Source organism: Typopeltis vanoorti, chromosome 18, assembly GCF_054136105.1.
Source record: "Typopeltis vanoorti isolate ZY-2024b chromosome 18, IOZ_Tvanoo_1.0, whole genome shotgun sequence".
Lineage (NCBI taxonomy): Eukaryota > Metazoa > Arthropoda > Arachnida > Uropygi > Thelyphonidae > Typopeltis > Typopeltis vanoorti.
In genome coordinates this window covers 15258283-15279465 of record NC_143566.1, presented here as the reverse complement: position 1 = coordinate 15279465, position 21183 = coordinate 15258283, and the positions used below count along the sequence as shown (strand labels likewise).

General features: G+C 39.4%; 1 protein-coding gene across 1 annotated transcript in view; it reads left to right on the top strand.

Annotated features, from left to right (window-relative positions):
• The window catches only part of LOC150096506 (ankyrin repeat and fibronectin type-III domain-containing protein 1-like), a 147801-nt gene that overhangs the window by 56408 nt on the left and 70210 nt on the right, over positions 1-21183 (top strand). The window contains exon 2 of the mRNA XM_090408763.1: positions 17517-17650. Coding sequence (XP_090264889.1) covers positions 17517-17650 — 134 coding nt within the window. The remainder of the gene's footprint in view (positions 1-17516; positions 17651-21183) is intronic.

The following is a 21183-nucleotide window of genomic DNA, read 5'->3' as shown; positions in this document are numbered from 1 at the left end:
TAGGGGGGGCCCAATCCCCCGAGTTCCGGGCTGGTAAGCCGGTAAGACAAAAAACGTTTTAATTTCGGCTTATCTTTATATATATATATATATATATATATACTAGGGGGCTCCGCCCCCCGTGTTCGGACTGGTAGGCCGGTTCGCCTTGAATTCCGATGACTCGACACTCAGGGTAGCCCCTGAGTTTCGAATAACTTGACAAAAACGTTACAGCTGACGTCACATCCGTTTCCAATTTCAACTTATCATTTGATAGTATCGAGTAGATAACATGTCTTCTGTTTTTGTTCCTAGTGTGTATATATATATATTTTTTTACAAACAAAAAATACTGTTGTTGGTGGTGATGTCATAGTGCGTTGGAGAATTCAGCAGAAGAGGAGGCAGCGGGATTATATGTAGTCCTGTGGTGCTCTCCCTCGATGGGTCCTCGGATAATATTAACGTAAAATTTAAAATGTTATTAGTAAAATAAATGATAAATATATTTTTATCGATCATTCTTTTTCCTCACCAGTCCCCTGAAAAAAGAAGTCTGGGTCCATGCCTGTTACGGCCGATAACTAAACACCATCTCTTTACGCTCTCACACTGTTAATAGTGTTGGTAGTTGAGAAGACTGACGATACTTTCTGCGCACGCTGTTACCACGCAACAGTCTCGCGTTTCTATGGTAACGAAAGAAATATATCCTTGGCAATCTAAGTAGAAATAATAAAATAAATAATTATAATTCGGAAAAGAATATATGAAATCAGTAAATGTCAAAACTCGCTCTACAGTTAGGTTGGCACGTTATGTTAAATAAATAAATAAAAATATCCCAGATGGTCCTCTCGCACCCACGTTCATGGAATTAGCTGTTACAGCGATCCTCCTCATAGCAGCTTCTTAAGATGGGGTTGTAGGACGGGCGTGCATCCCACCCATCTACAGAAGACAATATTTTCAAATAGGCACGCACACCAGATAATATATCTCCTTATTCTAAGAAAATGTTAATATACGATTGACTACTTATAACAGAAAGGATGTGTTCACAATACAGAAAAACGTATTAGTCATAGCATTCAAAATATGCAAAAAAGTTTAATACAAAGGTAATTGGTTTAACTTCTAAATGCTCTCTCTGTTGCCATGACAACAGCTTCAAAACATTACAAGAAGCGCGCAGTTAAAAACATTTATATGGAAAGTCCTGTTGGCACATCGGAAATGAAGTCGGGTTTCTTTGCATCGCTTACACGGAGTGTCAATTGCACTACAGCATAACTGATTCGAAGTGAAAGATTGCTTGTTTTGGGTTCATCTTTTAAGCAACGTGCTGTTCGGCACCCCCAGAGTGATTAGTTAGTGAATGACTTGACACTAATTTACCCTATTAAAGAAAGCAGCGTGTACAGCTGAATATCGAAGCAAAGCAAACACGGAATTCTTAAGCACACGCTCATTGCTATGTAAATGCTCGAGCTGTCTTCAAGTAGCCTCAGGTGTGTTATGTAACGAAGTGGAAACTGAAATAATAATCATCTTAATTAGAACGTGCAAAAAATTCCCAGATCAGTAAACGACGTTGCCGTGACCTGACTAAGTTGAATTCAACGCGTGTTATGGTTTACCATCGAAATGAATGCGCAAGAGTTGCTCAATAAATATATTTACGTTTCTCTAGAATTTTAATATTCACAGTTTACTCTAGGCAAACAGTTCATAAAAGGTGTACTATTCAAGACAGCCTGAAAGGTGTCATTTTGGCGATGCAAATTAATAGAAATAGCGGATGCTATAAATCCGTGCTTATTAGCATAACCGAATGCACGGAAATTAGAGCGAAAAATACTTCTGTTCTCTGTGGTTAAAATGGTGTTCACGAGGTAGCACACGTGTGATTGTTACTATCCAATTAAAATACATTTTATTTGCATGAAACGATGCGCTATACAGAATACATTATCGTCAGATATTCATTCATAACGACAGCCGATGGTAAAAGGTTTCATTGTATTACTATAATAGTTTAAAACAGTGGACAATTATGATTGGCTGGTTCCTTTTAACATTTTATTTGTGTAGGAGGTTTCCTACACAAATAAAATGATCTTGGAATAAAAGGCAGTAGGCGAGAAGCTGAGTTTCTCCTGTAAAGGTCGCTCTCTGGCATTACACGTATGCTTTGAATCGGGTTTAGCGTTTTGGGATTATGTGAGTGGGGGAAATGAAGAACGCCTGTTCCTGTCATTCACAATAATCAACAACAGAACGTGTAGGACGGAAGGATTAATTTTTATCGCGCCCACACAACGCCTTAGTCATTTTAACGGAATGGACAGAAAGTTGAATTTTTAAAAAACATTTGCTCAGTAACTCCTAATCGGAAATGGATGGTAGCGGGTGAATATTTCACCTTGACCTAGTAAGCATAAATTGCACGAGAGCATCTGCCATATGTAAAGAAAACCAGTTGCTTCTTTTCCTAAATATTTTACAAACGCAACCCAGTAAACTTCCCCCTTCGTGTGTGTAGGTTTGTCCCGCTGTGCTACAACCATCGCGTTATAATTTACCGAGGAGTGCCCGTCAAGGAAGAAGAAATAAATGGTTCCGGAAGTGAAATAAGCTGACACATTATTTCTACGGGGGCTAATTTACCTAATAAACGGTGTTAATTTCTTCAAGTTTGCCACGTGGTGAAATGCGGTTCGTGTCATCTCTTCGATATCACACCTTTCGTGAGATCTTTTCTTATAAGCACTTTAAGTGACGACGAAGGACGCCTTGAAAGTAAAGGAAGGTTACGTGATGTTGCTAGGCAACCGATCGGGTAACATTCTTCGGGCAAAGAAATCGCATCCTCAATATTTGTCTGACACGTGGAAGGCGACACCGTCGCGACTAACGTGTCCCTGCCTCTCGCAGTGCAGGAGGGTGAGAGAGAATACAATCTTACGGCTCCGTCTGCAAACAAGAACAGCGGAAACGAAGTCGTTTCCTTGTTGAAAACATTTGCAATCCTTTCTCCTCCTGCAAGTATTTTCTGGCCTCGCCTAGAAAATCCACTGCTTATAACCAAGGAAAGAAAAAGGCTTAAAACGACAATTAATAGAGGAATGTACGGGTTATAGAATGTTCGCCAAAGTCTTGCTCTTCCCAATCTTACAAAAACAACTTCTCAAATTAGAGTCGCGTGTCAAAATATGAATTATTAAGCTCTTTTCTCTTTCCCAAGTATGGTGGTGTTTGAACGTAAGTGCTCAAAAAAAAAAAAAAACTCACTGAGAAACCAAAGAGCTTTTTTTTTTTTTTTTTTGTAAAATGTATTGAACAACGCAAAAATTTGTGCCTCCTTAGTTGATTTTCTTCCACTTGTTTTTTTCTCGCTTTCCAGGTGATGGTTTTCCTGTCTCGCGAAATCATCTCTTGTAGCGGGAAAATATCATGAATCCTTTATAACTTCTAGAAATTGTTTCTGCAAAAGAACTGCGCTGACGGCTACCAACCAATGCGTGTGGGAAGTCACCTAAGGGAGTTTTCTTCGCCGTAGTCATTTTACATACATTTTGGATGGATGCGAGTAAACCCATATTTGCAGATGTTGCGGGTTTATTTCAGGACTTCATATTCTCCAAAAAAAAATCCAAAGTTATAAAGATTTATGATCTTCACGTTCTGTTTTAAGTAATATGTGGCAATTTTCGCGTTTTAGCACATATACGCTTATATTAAAACGTATTCCATTGATTAATTTTAATGGCTATTGTTGCGCAACAATCACATATTTTCTGTGTGTAGTGACGCAATCATATGTCTTCTGTATATTTGTTAGCGAATATGCGAAGTAATTGTGTTTATGAAATCCTTTGGTACGATTAATAGATTGATTTTTTTGTTCAAGTGATGCACAAAGAGCTCATTGCAAATCATTTGGTAAAAATCCAAACTATTTTTGTATGGTTTTCCATTGCTGCTAGTTAGAGTAATTCAGTAGAACACAGTCAGCATGACGTATCGAATTTGTAAACAGCAGACTAAATTTTGCTTCAAAAGAGAATAAATCGATCATTCGTTCATTCATCTCCCAGAGAGCTCTTCTAAGCTACGTACGAAATTTAAAGTTCTCTTTCAAAGTTCAAATATAAAAGGCTAACCTTTCAAAGATGTCATCTTCACCACTTTTCCATTGAAAGATGCTCCTTTCCAAGACGGTCTTTTATGAAGGAGCATTCATTGGGTTCTGGATAATAAGGTGGTCTTCTTTGAAGTACCGATGACGAGGAAATGTTTTTTATGTTGTCAATGCTGGGGTGAGAGAAATAAAATAAAGCGCACTTTTTGAAGCAAAGAAAACTTCGGCTATTCAGTCCGTTTTAAATCCAGATTTTTCAAGTTCGATTTTATGAGCAAATTAAACATTAGTATCCGTTATTGTTAAGTTATTTAAAAAAATTGTCCAACCAGGAATTCTTCTCAGACACTAAAATCCATATTTGAAGATTATCTTCAATCGGGTGGTTTAAAAATTCTGTATGAGGCACCCCCATGCAACGTACGTGATACTGCCTCATCTGTAAACTACACCCACTGTCCAAAAAGAAACCGAACTTTTCGAAAATAAAAGAAACTAGTGGCGCCACCTGTTGTATCTTTTTGTTGTCGAAAGTGGCGACCTCCATTAGTGTTGTATCAACTGTTTATGACATTTGTGGCATTATAACGTTTAAATAATAAAAAAGTAATAGTGTGTTTTGATTAATTCGTCGGTCGTCACGATATTCATGTCGTACGCGACGAATTCTCGCTATGAATCGCTTCAAAACTTCGAGATAAAACTCACCATTGACCGTTTGGCCAGGCGGAACGAATTCTTTGTGGATAATGCCCTTGGAATCGTAGAAACAAATAAGCATTGTCTTTACTTTTGACTTCCCCAAGCGACTTTTTTTCAGATTCCCCTCTTCTGGTGGTCTCCGCTGAGAACTCTGGCGCTTTGTTTCGGGCTCATACTCAAAACACCACGTTTCGTCACCAGTAACGATCGTTTCAAGGAGGTTTTAATGAGGTCCTTGCAGTGTTCAATTCAATAAATTTTTTGGTCGTCCGTCAAGTTGTGGGGAACAAATCGCGAATTCAATTTACGAAGGCCCAAACTCTCGGTCAAAATGTTGTGCATTGATTTTGGAATCCCCAATTCATCTTCAATCACTCTCACGGACGATTTCGGGTGTTAACGTCGCTCAGTCCAGTTTTTGGACAAGCAGTCTTTTCATCGGCCTCAAGCGTCTCACGACCACTTTGAAATCACTTAAACCACTCGTAAACTTGAGTACGGGATAAGCAGTCATCACCGTATGCATTTTGAAGCATTTGATGCGTTTCGGTAAAACGTTTACCAAGTTTAACACAAAAGTCAATCGCAGCTCTCTGTTTGAAACTCATTTTCCGACCGTTCGTCAAAACACACTCTTGGCACTAGAACTCGGCTTCTAATGAAACAAATGTGATAAACAGTTGACACAACACTAAGGAAGGTTGCCGTTCGACAACAAAAAGATACAACAGGTGGCGCCACTAGTTTCTTCTATTTTCGAAAAGTTCGGTTTCTTTTAGGACAGAGGGTGTATATTAAAATAGGGTGATTCGCGGTGTATTGTGAACGGTTTCAGTAGGCATACACGTTAGGATATCTGTAATAACGTGCAAAACATTACTACCTTATTCTTATTCCGGAGATCGTTTCTCACAACTTGTCAGAATAACTCGTGAAAGGCTTTGTTGTTGAGCCTTCATATCAGGATATGATGCGGCAAAAATTTCTGATTTCTTTCTAGATTTTTACGGACTCGCAACAAAAAACGAAATCTAATGCGGGTTATCAAGCAAATTATTATTATTAGGTGACACCTCCAGGGAGGGAATCGACTCTGTTTCCACTAACTACAACTAACCGCGTGCACATCAACGCCATCTACTGCTGACCACCACCACTATAATTTCCACAGACGATCGCAAACATCCATGTCCACGGTGGGATTCGAACCCTCAGCCTTTTGGCTGAAGGCCAACCAGACCGAGAAAAAAATGATCTCATACAGTTAGATAAAGAAACATGGACTCGATTCGTGTGGCTGAATTTATTTTTAAGAAATGCATTGCACATCAAGAACAACTTTGACTAAGGCATTAAGTTGGAAACAAAACACTGCCTTTGTTTTGAATTGTGTGTGATTGGCTCAGTGACCTTTCGCTTTTTCTGCACCATAAAAAATAAGTTCCGATTCGCATTCAGATGACAAAATCCCACTCACACCTTCTTAACGTCCTAAATGTTTCGACCAAACGGCATCGTTATTACTAACACATAACGAGGATCGCCTCAATAAATAGCGCGTGCATTCAAATATATATTATCTTCCTCAACATAGTGAACTTTCGATCGATAATACCTCCGAAATTCGATTCCGTTGTTTCCAAACATTGAAATATTATTTCGATTTCATGCTTAAAACAATTAGCTGCGTGCTCCTCTTTAGCATAGAAATAGGGAGGGAGTAAAATACTTCGCTTTAAAGAATCGCGCTCTCGCTTCGTCTGAGCGACTGACGACAAATCCATACATCGATGCTCGAAGTTGAATTTAATTCGGACTTGACGAGATTTTCGGAATTGTTGTAGTTATCCCGAATGAAGTAGTTTCCAATGGCACGCTCTGAAGTTTGGGAAATGATTTCTTCCAGCAGACGACACAAGTGAGGATGGGAAGCGCATTATCGAGCCATTCCCGCCGTACACGACATTTACGTAGAGGAGATTAGAATTAGCATTTCTTTTATTTACGCTCAAGATCCATTCCGCGCGTGCACTGGAACGGCCTCTCCCCGAACATCCTAACGATAATTTCGAAAGCATTTTGCGTTTGTTTGTCTGTTGGACAAAATGACGCACCGCTGGAGTCCGTGAACCGACAGAATCCTCTCGCTTGACAACGCTTACTAAACCCGAGATCAGCAGTTAATATTCGTTTAATAGCGCGTGGCATTTTCTTGCGTTTGTTACGTGGACAACGTTAGTTCTTTGTTTCGTGACGCATCATTAAAGAAGTGTTCGCGTCGCAGCAGGAGGAGGATTTCTTTGTCATTCTGTTGCACGATGCTGCTAGCGTTAGGGCGGCCAAGTGTTGGGATGTTAACAGGACATGAAAGGAATCGAGAATGGGCATTAAGAAAATGGTCTTCGATGAAAGCATTCCGATCGCCTCGTCCATCCCTACCAATTACTCGAACAGCAATTCTTGACAATGGACGCACTCGACCCATAAATTGCATCTGCCACACACGCGCTGTCCTTTTATGACATTCTTGTACTTCATCCAAAAAGTATCCTCACCCACTGACATGTCTTCCTTTTTACAGAAGTTTTACCACAACCATAGATACTGGCGATAGTCATGCTGTTAAATAATTGGGATCACCTCAAAGTTTAACTGCACAAGGATCCTCCGGTAGAGGGCGCCGCAACCCTATATCGCGCGTATGAAGTCGTAACATCATAGTTTTGTATGGATGACCAAGAGACTCTTTGGGAAAGTGACTGTTCTATAAAAATCTGGGGTGCACCACCCCAAGCTCCTTATAGACTGAAGAGGGAGAACTAGTTGTGAAAAGGTCCAGGGGATTGGAATAATAAAGGTTGTGTGCTATTCTGGTTGGTTGACTATTTGTGTTAGATCATGGCAAGTGATTCAGCTTTCCTTCCGACTTATTCTGCGAAGCTCGTTTGTCTTCCGATGGCACTTTTCTTACCCAAATCGTCATTGTGTCTTGGACGGTAGTATTCGCATGCAATCAGTTTTAATGATAAGCAGTCAAAAAAAAAATGGGGGGGGGCAGCATGTTTGTCAGAGTTAGGGGCACGGTCGGTATAGATAGCAAATGAAGCTTATTATTTCGCATGATAATTCAACGACCGTCAGCCCCTTTTACGGGTAGGTACGTAATCATTTTATTCCCCCCCCATTTTTATCTAAGCTCGGGACCGACATAGCTGACGAATCGGACCTATGGCTCCAGCTGAAGCCGTAGGTCCGTCTGAAGTATTCCTGACTGTAATCCGTGTGTGCTCACGGGGCCGGTTTGCATGTTCTAGGGTTCGAAAAATCCTTACCTCTATGAGACCGGATAACTCACCTTTCGTCGAAAGTGACCAGACAAAGGTTATTCACGTCATTGACGGGAATCGAACCCAGGTCTTCATCTATACCGACTGAGCCATAGAGGCTCAATGAAGGTTATAAAGTGAGGTAGGAAAATCTTAAGCCAGAGAGCAACGAAAAGGTGGGATTCCAAATTGGATAGCGTTCGGCAAGGAATATGAGATTTCACAAATGTTCTTCCCTTTTGGGGGAATGCGTGATGTAGTTGGGCTGTGGTCATGGAGGATGCTAGTTGGAGTTCTTTAAGGAAAAGAGACTCAGTTTTGATGTATGGATTGGAAGAAATTTTGGCTTATTTTTATTTTTTGGATCGCAGATTTTCTTTCTTGTTAGAGTTGTTGACTCAGGGACATGCAACTCGGGTGAGGGACTTGTGCACATAATTCACACCGAGGGAGCAGCGTCTCCCCACTCACTTGGTCTCCTTCCAGGCCCTCTCTGGAAGAGGAAGCGGCAGCAGGATTCGCCATCTGATCGGAAACGTCCAACAGATGCGTTACCATCGGGTTCGGTCCAATGCACTACTGGCAACCACCCTCCGGAAAGCTGCTTTGCCATCAAAATGAGCAAGTGCTGGCTCCGTAGTTCAATAATGATAAGGATGCTTTAAGCATGCCCATAACCCTCACTACATGTACTACGAAAATGAGAAGTCCGAGCCCCTACTCTATGGATGAAATATGGCAGCAACCACTTCATACAGGGGGGGGTTGCATCCGGCGATGAAAGACATCTGCCACCTAGAGAGTTAGTTGGCATCTCCTCACAACTAGGAAATTTAAGGTAGCCGATAGTTTTTTGAATGGTCAATAGAGGGTGCCACTTTCTTTCAATGTTACTCTGCTCGAGTCGCATGTGACATTTTTGCCACCGTGCTATGTGTTTGTATTTTGAGAATAAAGCATTGCGTACACTTCATCACGTTTAAGGGAAAGGCTATTTTGCAATGTCACCAATCAACAGAAATGATACTCATTTTCGTACTCCATTATACCAAATAGCTTTCAATTTCTGTGAAAAGTTGTTAATAATGGTGAGAAGAGTGCAATGAAGGGCATTCATTACCTTTAAGTGTATTACAGTTATAATTAGGAAAACCGCGTTGGCTTCCACTCTGACCATCATGGAACTGATGATGAATAAATAAACGCTGCTGGAAAATTAAGTTCGATCAATTACATATTTCACTTAAATTCGTCAAGTTTCTACTTGAAAAGCGGCTTCAAAAATTCCAAAGCCAAATAAGATTGTCAGATTATTTGTACTGTCTGTTCACGTGAACTATTGCGAGATTGTCTGTTACTAGTTCGGATTGACTTTACTTTCAAATACTTGCTTAGTGAAATTTCAGTAATATAAATATTATAACATAAAGCACAAATTGAATACGAGATCACCGCCGAGATTTTTTCTGAAAAACCGACTGTCCAATCGTAGTTAGAAAACAAAAATTAGGCCACCCACCATTTATGAGACCATAATGCAGTCACAAAGGCTATATTTATTTGCTAGGATGTCCACTGACTACCTGTCGTACGATTTTCCTTTCGATAAAGAAAATGTTCGGAGATCTTTCTTTTGTGGGCTTTTTCATTAGTAAATGCGAAGAGCATTTAATTGTCGCGTGAATTTAACATTTGTTGAGCGATAATACTTTGAGTTCAGGAATTCTAAACGAATTGGAACATAATCGGAATGATAAATACTTTCGTGGTAAACATCGAAGAGCACAATTTCTCGATGATCGACCCCCGAAAATATCCACAGTACTTCAAGATTGCTATAAAAATAGTTCTTGTCAAGCAGTGGGGGTGGAGTTCTCTAACCTCATAACTGTGACCTACAAGTAGGGTGGTCTGTACGGTAAGTAACAGAACTTTCTTCGTCATCCATGATTAGCAGCTTCATTACGGATGAGACAGAAAATATTACTCAATTGGATTTTAGGTGGGTGTTAAACAAGCCCTGCACGGCAACGTGTCGGAGAGTTGAACACTTCCTTAGCCTTTTTTAAGACGAACAGACGTCTTCTGTGGTGTAATTACAAGCGAAGGGCAGCTAACGACATTTCGAACAAGTAACTGATAGAAACGGAAAGACGACACATCTTCGTTACTGGGTAGGCTAATGGAGTTTGAGCTGCAGACATTGACAACACCGGTACGAAGCTGTTTGTCTTTATAAAGGTATTCAGAAACGGACGCACTTGGTTTTAGGGAGTCGGTGGTGTTCCGAATAACTGTTTACGAACAGATGGACGTATCGTTACCGAGATCTGTTGAGATTTCTGAAGAAATAAGACTTGGACCATCCCCCCTCCCTCACTTTCCTGTGTGGGTTTGCTACGATGAGTTTCGTGTACAGTCAAAAAAAAGAAAAGGAATTTGAACATCGTTAGTATCAGTACATATAGCTAGCATGAATCACCTGGATTCTCCACGAACCCTCGTGGAATCCAACGCACAAGAATTGATGTCGAGTCTGCACAGTTATTGCCAGCATTAATCATGTATAACGGTTGAGCTAACAATCCGATGAAGTGGTCTGTTTTTCTCTGCAAGGGCTTCCTCCCTGCATTACATTTATGTGTGGCGGGTTTGATGTTGTTACGAAACAATCATCGCATCGATTGAATAGAGAAAACAATCTATTTGTATCGCATTCCGCTATAGAGAACATTATCCGTAACCCAACTGCTCACACCACGAACTCTTTCAGAACCACTGCAGGATATCCAACACTTTTGTTATGACAGATAACCGGAAGAATTTGTCAAAAAAGCGTGCCTCTGGTAAATAAATGTCTTAGAAAATACACCTGGCAAGAAATGCATCAACTATTCATTGAATTTTATATGAAATGAAAATAAAAAGCTGGTTCATTCCTTGCTGCGTACGTAGTGTTCTTTGTTTTAAGAACAAAGATGAAGTTTTTTTTTGTAAGTAGCGCATTTTTGCAGTGCACAAGATTAGTATTTTAACAAAGAAATGAATTTTATATATATAGATTAATTAACATATATGACATGAGTCACGTAGTATTGTTTACTATTCTCGATCCCAGTTGAGATTAAAAAGAGAATGCACTATTACAATTCAAAAGAAACCGTGATTAGTTTTTGTATGTCAACACGGGTTAACATTAAAAGGAATTATGAAACAGTCACGTGTGATTAGTTTTGACTGCATGCCTATCTGAAAGAAACAGACGATGTTTGCAACGGTGATAAGGTAGAATGGAAATTATGCCGAAGGCCTGTAAATGTACTTCGTTAAATAAAGCACTACAGTCTGAAAAACTTTAAATGTGATATTTTTCAAATTAATTCTTAAAAACAAACAAATTATAATTTTGACAAAATGCGCTTGCTGCATACCCTTATTTTTTTTTTACTTTAATTCTCTACAACTTAACCATTCTGGCCCATGAAAATACAAGTAGCGTAGCTTATGACATATTTGATATAATTACCCACTTAAAAATCATTTAATTTGGAAGGAAAGTTTACGACATTAATTCTTATTTTTATTCTTCTGTTTATGTGATAGATCTTTGAAAGCCTTCGTAATGAACAATACGCTTAATGAAGGGCTTCAGCTTTGTTCCAGTGATCTCTGAGTGGAGAAAAACACATGTTAGAAAAATCCTGATTTGTGTGATTCCTTATGTCTTATATAGTCTTTATGTTCTGCTGACTGTTGAAATAGAATGACGTGCTATGAGAAAAAGACATTTTCGTTAGAGGGATTATAGAAGCAGTTTTCACATAATTTTTCCTAGTGAGTGTGATATATTGGGCGTTAATTGCCCAGTAAAATAATTTATGGTGAGTGACAGAAAAATGCTATCCAAATTAATATGGTTCTCATTTTCTTTATGAGAATTTCTGGTTTAACTTCTCTGTTGTTATTCACCTATATAGTTCTGAATTATAATGTAACCGATTAAAATGTTTATATAAAGTAAAATATGAAACCTTTACGAGTATAAACTTTCAACATTGAGGTTGGCCTTACAACTAGTCTTGGTCCACCCCTGCCTTATCACGCTGGAGAAAAAAAAACTGACATTTTTTCAAAAGAAATTTCAGGAGCTCAACTGAATAAATTCCGCTGTGCATCATAAAAATAAAAGCGTCCCAATCACCTGAATGATGGGAGTTATTTTTAGAAGAGCGAGTTGTGCAGCAATGATTTAAAACTCAATTTTATTTAGGCCACTAATGATTAGACTTTAACGTGATTTACTAGCTCAGGATAAACAATATCCGCTCCCCTTTAAAAATGCTTTTTATCATGAGACAGAATGGCGTATCGATTATGTGTCATAGCCTGTGGGCTTCGCAACGAATGCGTTTTATTCGGCTGGAAAAACATAACACTATTAATATAAATTTGGATGTCTGGAAGATTTCAGTACGAAGTTTTTTATTTTCGGGTGGGAGAGGAGTAAATCAGCTCTTCATGCGATGGTCAAATTATGCTTGCTTTATACGCAATGCTTTCTTGGACGAAGGAAAAGGGTCTGCTCTATCGTATCAATTGTAGCATAATCTTCAGTCTGCACGTAACGTCTCAAGATCCAGTTGTCCATCAGGAGTTTACATGGAGAATTTGAATCTCGGTATTTGTGCGCTGCGAAGGATGATGAGTGTATCGTTGCTTTCAGAACTGACATGAGCAACAAACAGCACATTCTTGTATCTCGAATTGTTTATCGTTGCCTTGTTTCTTTTGAAACTAGGTGGTAAGCTCCTAAAGAAAACGTTTTCTTACACAGAAGCACATTCAGGATGAGATTTTGAGATTTCTGCTTCTTCATCAAGTGTGTAATAATTTGTAGGGTTTCTTTCGGAATTCTTTTGCTGTCCGATCTTCCTTCCATGAGCGATACTGAAGAATTTTACATAATGTTTTAGGGGCTACACTAATATTGAAATCCCTTCTGCACTTCGTATAATCTAAATTTTCCATTCATCTTCATTGTGAGAGAGTAGAATGCGTAAAGGATTGAATATTTTGTATCAGAACGACACCCTCGAAGAAAGGTGGTCGACAAAATATCATTGTCGGGCATTATTTGATTGCTTCACTCTCATAATTAGCAAAGAACCAACTTCGGTCCCGCAATAAAGTGTTAACAAGAACTATGACGTCAGTTCCGTTTCCTACTATCAAATGAAACATCTCGTGATATAAAAAGGGAAATAGTTTGGCACATGGCCAATAGATGGCACCAGTGACGCGTGGTTGTATCTTCTGTCAGGTATCCATGGTCTTAGATAACTTTGAAGGCAATCACTGTCTTTCCTTATGATACAGAAAAGCAGTGGCTTTTCGGAAAGCAAGAGAGGGTATTCACATATCCCTTACAAGGACATGCTGTTTGTCGTTTAACATGTAACCAAATGAAGTACATTATCTTTTTAAGTCCAGGGATTAAAATCGCGTTTGCGGAGTATCTTTAGGATTTGGGGTTCCTCACGTGGAAGCAAGTTCATCCTGTGTGGAGTTCGCTCCTCGCAATCTCAATAAATATCCCTCTCCTGGATAGGAGAGGGATATTTATTGATACTTAACAGAAATGAATATTTCTGATACTTAACAGAAATGAATGGAATTACATTTCAGCATACACAATTCGGAGCATTGAATTTGTTCTTTTTATTGCAAGAAAGACAAAGAAAACCTTGAGAATTGCAGCACTAAATGAGATCTTTTAATTCGTACTCCACGCTGAAGAAAGCGTTGGAAAGGCTCCGCGCACTCATCGCTTAACAGTGGATCCTGTCACGTGGAGGACTATCGGTTTCTGCTCGAATTAAAAGGGTGTTTGCAGATTTTAATCAGATCTCACTGCGATTAGAAGTTAGGATTTGAACGTGATTAGCGATCTTTCTAAAGAAATAATTTTCATATGACCCCAAACTTTACAGGGGAGCGAGATGGGATCGTGCTTGTTAAATCTCGAACCATTGCAGTAACTGAAATATGAAAGAAGCATATTCAAGTTTACAACCACGCTTATAGTTTTAAAATTTTCTCTCTAATATTATTTGTGCGTTATTATGAGACGCATAAAATATCTTTTAATTTTATTATCTTTTCCTAACCTGGATCAGTCCAATTCTGGACGAAGGTTGTCCCAATTTTCTTCTTTCCATTCTATTTTCAGCTTTTTCTCATCCATTCCAGCATTCCAAACAACTTCGTCTTCCCTTTTGTCTACTGTTAGTCTCTAGTTTTCTCTGTCAATGATTTAGACCATCTTGTTCTGTTGTTTCTTGCAATGTTCCCACTCCATCTCCATTTCGAATGCAGTTCTTTAGACCTGTTCTCAATCTTATCAAATGGGAGGGGCTCCGCTATCTTTAGGTGCACATTTCTTTTCATTCTTCTCGGGTAACTTCCAACTTATGGATTCCACATTATCTTATACTGTCATTTGTAATTACAGGTAAGACACTGATCTGTATTTTTCCTCTTCACACTAATGGGAATATCACCTTGGAAGATATCCTTGAATGGTTTTAATCCTCCTAAAAACCATTCAGTCTATCCAGTATCTTTCTTTTTTTATGATTTGCCCCAGATAAACATGTGAATCTACCTTCTCCACTTCTCTCTCTTCCATTGTAATTCCTTTTGGCAAAAACTTGTCATTCGTCGCTTTCAATTCATCTTGAACCCAATTTCAGCGAATTCCCTTAGTTTCATTTCTCGGTCTTCTGCCAAGAGAACAATATCATGAGCAAAACACAAAACTATATACATCCCTACTCATACACATCGATGTCTTATTGACAGAGATGTATATGAGTAGGGGGGTTTTGAGAGCTGTGTACATCTTCGTAACAGTGAAGCAAAAATTATCTCCAAGGTGGTTTTCTTACTGTACGATAGAAAACATATTCTGAATGGAGAATATCAACGAAGATGAAGACTTTATTCGAGAATATGCTAAGAAACACGTAAGAGTTTCAAAATTGATTTTTACAAATGTTTTATCTCACTACAACTCCAGATAACGAATTTTTTAAATAAAGGTTTGAGGTTCATAATAATGTGCTTAAGAATCATCGTTTCTAAAGATTTGGAGCTAGTTTTATTTCTCTCTCTCTGTACTTGAAATAAGCCACAGACTCGATGTTCGTGACTCTGCGCATTGCTGCTTTAGTTTCTCCTTGTCTTGTAGGGTTCACCTTGAAGGTGCGCTTCTTCCCCTAACTCGTCAAGATAACGCGCAGAAACATCTTTCTCTCCGTACTCGCACATCGTTTCGTATTCAGTAGTTTGTCGTCGTCGTGTTTCCGAGTGCAGAGGCAACCGAAGCGTGCGTGCTTTCCGCAGTACAGAGATACATTGTGGGGAACATTTACTTTTAGTAACAAGTTTCGGCAATACCCTGTGGAAATGAAGTTATTCTAATTCTCTCCGCACATCAATGAGTCACTTCGCGCTGATAACTGTTAGTCTGACCTTCTCCTAAACTAAAACATCTTTGCTCCGTTGTGACCTCGTTATTTTTAAGCACCCAACAGCTTGTACATATGAATGAACTGCTATTCGAGGTTTAATTAACAATCTCTTGAGATGGAGATTTGTAGTGGTAGTTTCCGATTTCATTTTAGCAGTATGTGGGGAGGGGGATTATCCATGCGTAGATGGACAGCTTTTCTTCGTACAATAATTCCACTTCCACCGTTCGCAAAGTGAACAGTGGAATTATTGGTATAAAACTCCCTCCCCCAGGAGACAATGTTTTGTGCGTTGTGGAGTAGAGTAAATCGATGAAGAAGAAAACATACCCAATCTGAACAAAGAAAATGTACGAAGTAGAAAGAGGTTTTATCTCTTCTCTTTCGGATTATATGAAAAATTAGATTATCTACCTCTTGATCCAGATTCCTCCTAACGTGCCCATCGATCCGGTACATTATTAAAGACTTTTTTAATGTATTTTTTCCTCCCCTGGGACATCATTCATACTGCGTGGAGGCGAAAGAGAGAGCAGGAAATGGCTAAAGTTTATTAATATTAAATTTGACTTTTGATTGATAGTTCAAAGCCTGTTAAAGCATCTTAAAAAGTCATCTTTCTAATCTCGACAACGATCTAACAGTCAGGGTTTTACACCCTCGACAACACAGCACTGGGTGCATCATTACCTAAGTGAATTCCGTCGTAAACATCTCCATGTGAAGCGCATCTCAAGAATCCGAGGCTGCTGACAGAATTGCTTTCCATAATGCCCACCGACAAGATGGCCCTTAAAGAGGAATGCATGGAAGGCCAAGACGTTTATCAAAATAACAACCTCTGCTGCGTGTTTTGTGTCTGAATATTGCAGTTTTGCTAAAGTTAATGGAAGAACATCTGTCTCCACCTATTTAACGTAGATAAAGGTTGTATGCCATCAACATGAATGTTCGGGGAAGATACCTAATACAAGCACCCAAAGGAACGTTTTTTTTTTGGTCACAGTAACAAAGAAAAAGTCGTAAAAAACGATTGCACTATTTACATTCTGTTGTTCTCCCTTAGCGTAAGATATCTGCGTTCTTCAACTCCACTGTGTGCATGCTGGAATGCAAAATATTTCATGCCCATTGTGGTGTTCCGATACATTTTCGAATCCTGTAGGATATTGTTGCTGTGTTCAAGACGTCATTTTAGAAAACGTTTTGGCTCTTCGGCATTCACGTTGCCTTTCAATTCCATTATTATTACTAGTGGTGAGCGGCGGAGACAGAGTTATAAAGCAGGGGCCCTCCCTCGATGAGTCTTTGGACTCCCTGGAGGTGTCTAATAATAATTATTAATTTATTTTTCTTGAATATTTAATACTACTTTCCTGTATTTATAAACTACGCAACTACAATAAAAAAGCACGAAATAATTGAATTTTTATATACGTGTGATTTGTGCTTATGAAACTAATGGCCTGATTACAGGGGAATAAAGGCCCCTTGTTCTCTATAAAAATGATAAATTACATCTGTAATTATTTGGCCTAAACAAAAAAAACAAACCAGTCGATTTTTAACATCTCAGGAGGACTTGAACGTCTGTGTAAACGACAAGCATTTTTACGATTATAAAGATAACAATGATTGCTTCGGCGATCAAATGAATATTAGACTTACAAGCACAATAATGTTAATGCGACTTGAAGTAATTTTTCGGAATATATTTAAATAATATTTACTACGAAGTTTCCTTTTCTGCAATGAATTGAATGTTGCTAAAGAGATTTTGTAAAAAATAACTTAATAACTCTGTGTTCAAGATTGTGTATTTTCTTCCAGGTCATCAGAGAAGACCTCAGCCAAGAAAAAGCCTCCCCTGCTGAGAGCATTAACCCTCCCTGCTATCATTAATCCAAGTCTGAGTATTATTCAAGCACAATTGGAAGCTCAAAGTGTCGTATCCACTATGCCAGGTACGAATCCTTTTCTTGTTTGTCGAATTTAAATGACTCGGAACCTGATTTTAAAAAAATAAAAAACTTAGTACAGCACTAACCCTGGGAGTCGAATCAACTCGAGGCTCTACTATATACGGCCGAACCCAGAAGTGATTATCGTAATCACTTCGGTATTACTGAGATGATATTTCTATTGGGATTAACAATAAATGTTCGAGTGTGAACACGTGAATGAAAACTCCCTCATCGTACGAGATGTGACGTCACTAGCGATCTACAATTACTACCTTGGTTTGAGTCTCCCTACAAAGTTAAATTCGGGCTGAGCAGATGACATTTAGAAAGCTCCCAAATTGTGTTTATCGCAAGACGTGTTAAAGGTCACACGATACTCTGTGGACGAAGTCTATAACCTCTTCATTGTTATTCGGATGACGCGGCCGTATGTCGTCTTCCACGAATAACAAAGATTGTGTAAGTTTATGAGCGGAGATGCGTGAGAACGGGTTATCAAGAATGAGTAATATCCACCGTCAGGCTGCAGGAATACCCCTCCCCCGTGCAATTGTTCGTAATGAACTTGTCATCAGACACCCAGAAGCACTGATAACTACAAAACACTAACAAAGGGGGTCGTTGGAGAAGCTTCTGTCGTTAATTTACGTTGTCATGAATCGTGCGAATGTTCCGCTTAATTAGCTCCGAATGGGAGGTCAGTCTTGGACTAAACGCACGCTACCAGTCCTCATCTTTCTCGCCTACTGTTCGTGTGCACGCAAGATCGCCGATCTTGTCTTTACTACGGAAGATAGAAGCGCTCTTTGTTTTCAGAGTAAAAAAAAAAAAAAAAAAAGAGGGGATTACTCTGTTGAACGTACCTTCGCTTTCTTGAGGATCGGAGTGCTTCGAGCCTCTGATATTAAGAATTGTTCGCACGCATTCCTCGTAAGAAGCAATCCGTGGGATTTCACAGACAGAGGGGAGAAGTTGGCGTGATTTGGTCTTTCGACACAAGTTTCTTAAAAAGCTATTTCCAGGTGCAAATATGCTTCTGTTATGAAACCTGGCAGATCCATCGAAGCAAAGCAAGCCACATATCCCCAGTCACGAACTACATGCACTCATCACCTCCAGAGGCAACCATTATGAAAGGGATGACAGCTTGATTTTTCTCTCATAGAGCGGTGATGAGTACGCGCATGTAGTTCGGATGTCCACGTCCTTCATAAAATGCAAACTCTCATCTACTGGTACTCTATGATGCTCTTTCAGACATGTATAGGCCTATATCAACAGTGTCTATAGTCTGCATGTACTGAATTGGACCTCATACACCGTAACCAGAGCTTGTAAACAAGCGAAATGACGTCCTTATATGTGAAAGTTCGTTTCAGCATTGCAATTATCTTTTGAGTTGAGTTTGCAATCTTTGCCCGGAACTTCAACTTGTTATCTACACTCCAAGATCCCCAGCCTCATCAGTTTCCTCTAGCATAATCCCACCAATAAAATACGACATTGGATATCTAATCACGCCGGTGAATGATTTTGAACTGACACCCATTTTTCCATGCCCACAATTCCAGCCTATTCAAATCATTCTGCAAGTACACCAAACGGTATCCCTCCTATCTTTGCATCATCAGCAGTTAGTTTTCGTATGATGAGACAACAGCCATGAGGCCCTTTTTACAGGGAAGCACCGCACTTTCTCAATCCCCCCCCCCCCCCCCGATTTTATCCGGGCTCGGGACCGGCATAGCTGACTGATCAGGCCTATGGCTGGGTCTTAAGTATTTATGAATGTAATCCGTATTTTCACGCGGCTGGTTTGCATGTTCTGGGAAATGAAAAACCCGAGTTTCTGGGTTTTTCGAAAAAACACCCCTGCCTCCGTATGATACCGGCTAACTCACCTTTAGTCTAAAGAGACCAGATAAAAGTTCCTCACATCATGGACGGGAATCGAACCCAGGTCTTCGTCTATATCTACATCAGCAAATAGCTGTGTTGTATATATCCTATCAAAGACCGTCCTAATGTCAGTGGAAAGAGTGAAAGGAACAAAGACTGATCCCTGGGTTCGATTCCCGTCCATGATGTGAGGAACTTTTATCTGGTCTCTTTAGACTAAAGGTGAGTTAGCCGCATTTCTTACAGACTCGCATCTCTCCCATACACCACTTACTGATATCTGTCAGCCATCCTCTTATTCACGCCAATATTTAATAATCCAATCCCAATTTATTCAGGAGTAAAGTTCGTGGCGTATCCTTTCCCCTTGTGCAACTCAACCGCCTCACCATGTTATGAAATGTGAGCAAATTACTCAACCATGGGCTGAATGCTACTGACAATCACTTCTGCATCCCGAGTTTTGTTTTCTCCCACCATTAATAAAAAATAAATCTTCTGACGTCTTTTATTTCCTCCAAAGGGACAGGCGAGACCTTTTTTTCATCCCTAGCCTTTTGAAGTGAATATACCGGACTCGCTGACTTGGATAAAGACCGGGAAGGAATTGACGCAGAAGAATAAATGAGATAAGCAGATGATGTAACTCTCCTGCCAGAAACTAAAGGTGGGAGAGAGAGAGCACTTGATTCTGTTAGTCGAGAGGGTTAAAGTCAAGCAGACCTTAATGTAAACATCAATAAAACAAAAGTGATGACTTCTGGCAATTGAGATGATCGAAGAAGATAAAATGGAGGTGGTTGAAATTACTGGGGGTCCAGAAAAAGAAACGATGGTCAATGTGAAGATGAAATTAAGAAGATAGCTTATTTGGGAGGGGGAAGGGCGTTAAACCCGACAACAATTATGAAAATAGATTTGCAAAAGCAATTGTGTTTCGAGTGGGTGGATGGGAAATCTGAATCTCAATTCATATTTATTTAGGGGAGTATTAGGAATTCGATGGAACGAAAGAATGACTTATAAGAAGGTTTGAGGGAAGACAGAATGCCACTTTTAGGCAGTGATCGCTAAACAGAAGTTAATGCGCTCTGGACATATGCGAGTAGATGAATCGTTGGAAAAGGGGCGAACAACACGAATTCACAACTGCTGGAAGAAGAGCCTCTCTTCACACGATCGCCAACAGTCGGAAAACGTGGCAGGTTTTGATTATTAAAGATCTGTCTTCTGAGAAAAGGTTAGCTGAATCAAAAGTCTACAATTTTCCTCCTTCGTTGATCAATCGGTATTAGTGAAGGGTTTTGTAAATCCACGTATCAATCAGAAAGGCACTTCGAGGGTTGTTTCTAAACATCTAATTCCCATAAATATACTCATGCACATTTTAATTAGTATTGAAATGGCAGATGCACTCACCCACACACATAAAATGGACTCTGTCGCAAAGGGTTAGGCTGGATGAAGCGATTATAGAAGTTTCTGTAGTCCCTAAATAAGTCCGTGCATTGACTGGATATGCATCAGAAGGGGCCCGTTTAATTCTCTCTCTCTGTTTAATCAGTATTTTTTTATCTGGTTGCAATAATTAAAATTTATCAAGTAAAAAAGGAGATGAGATGAATTTAAATGCA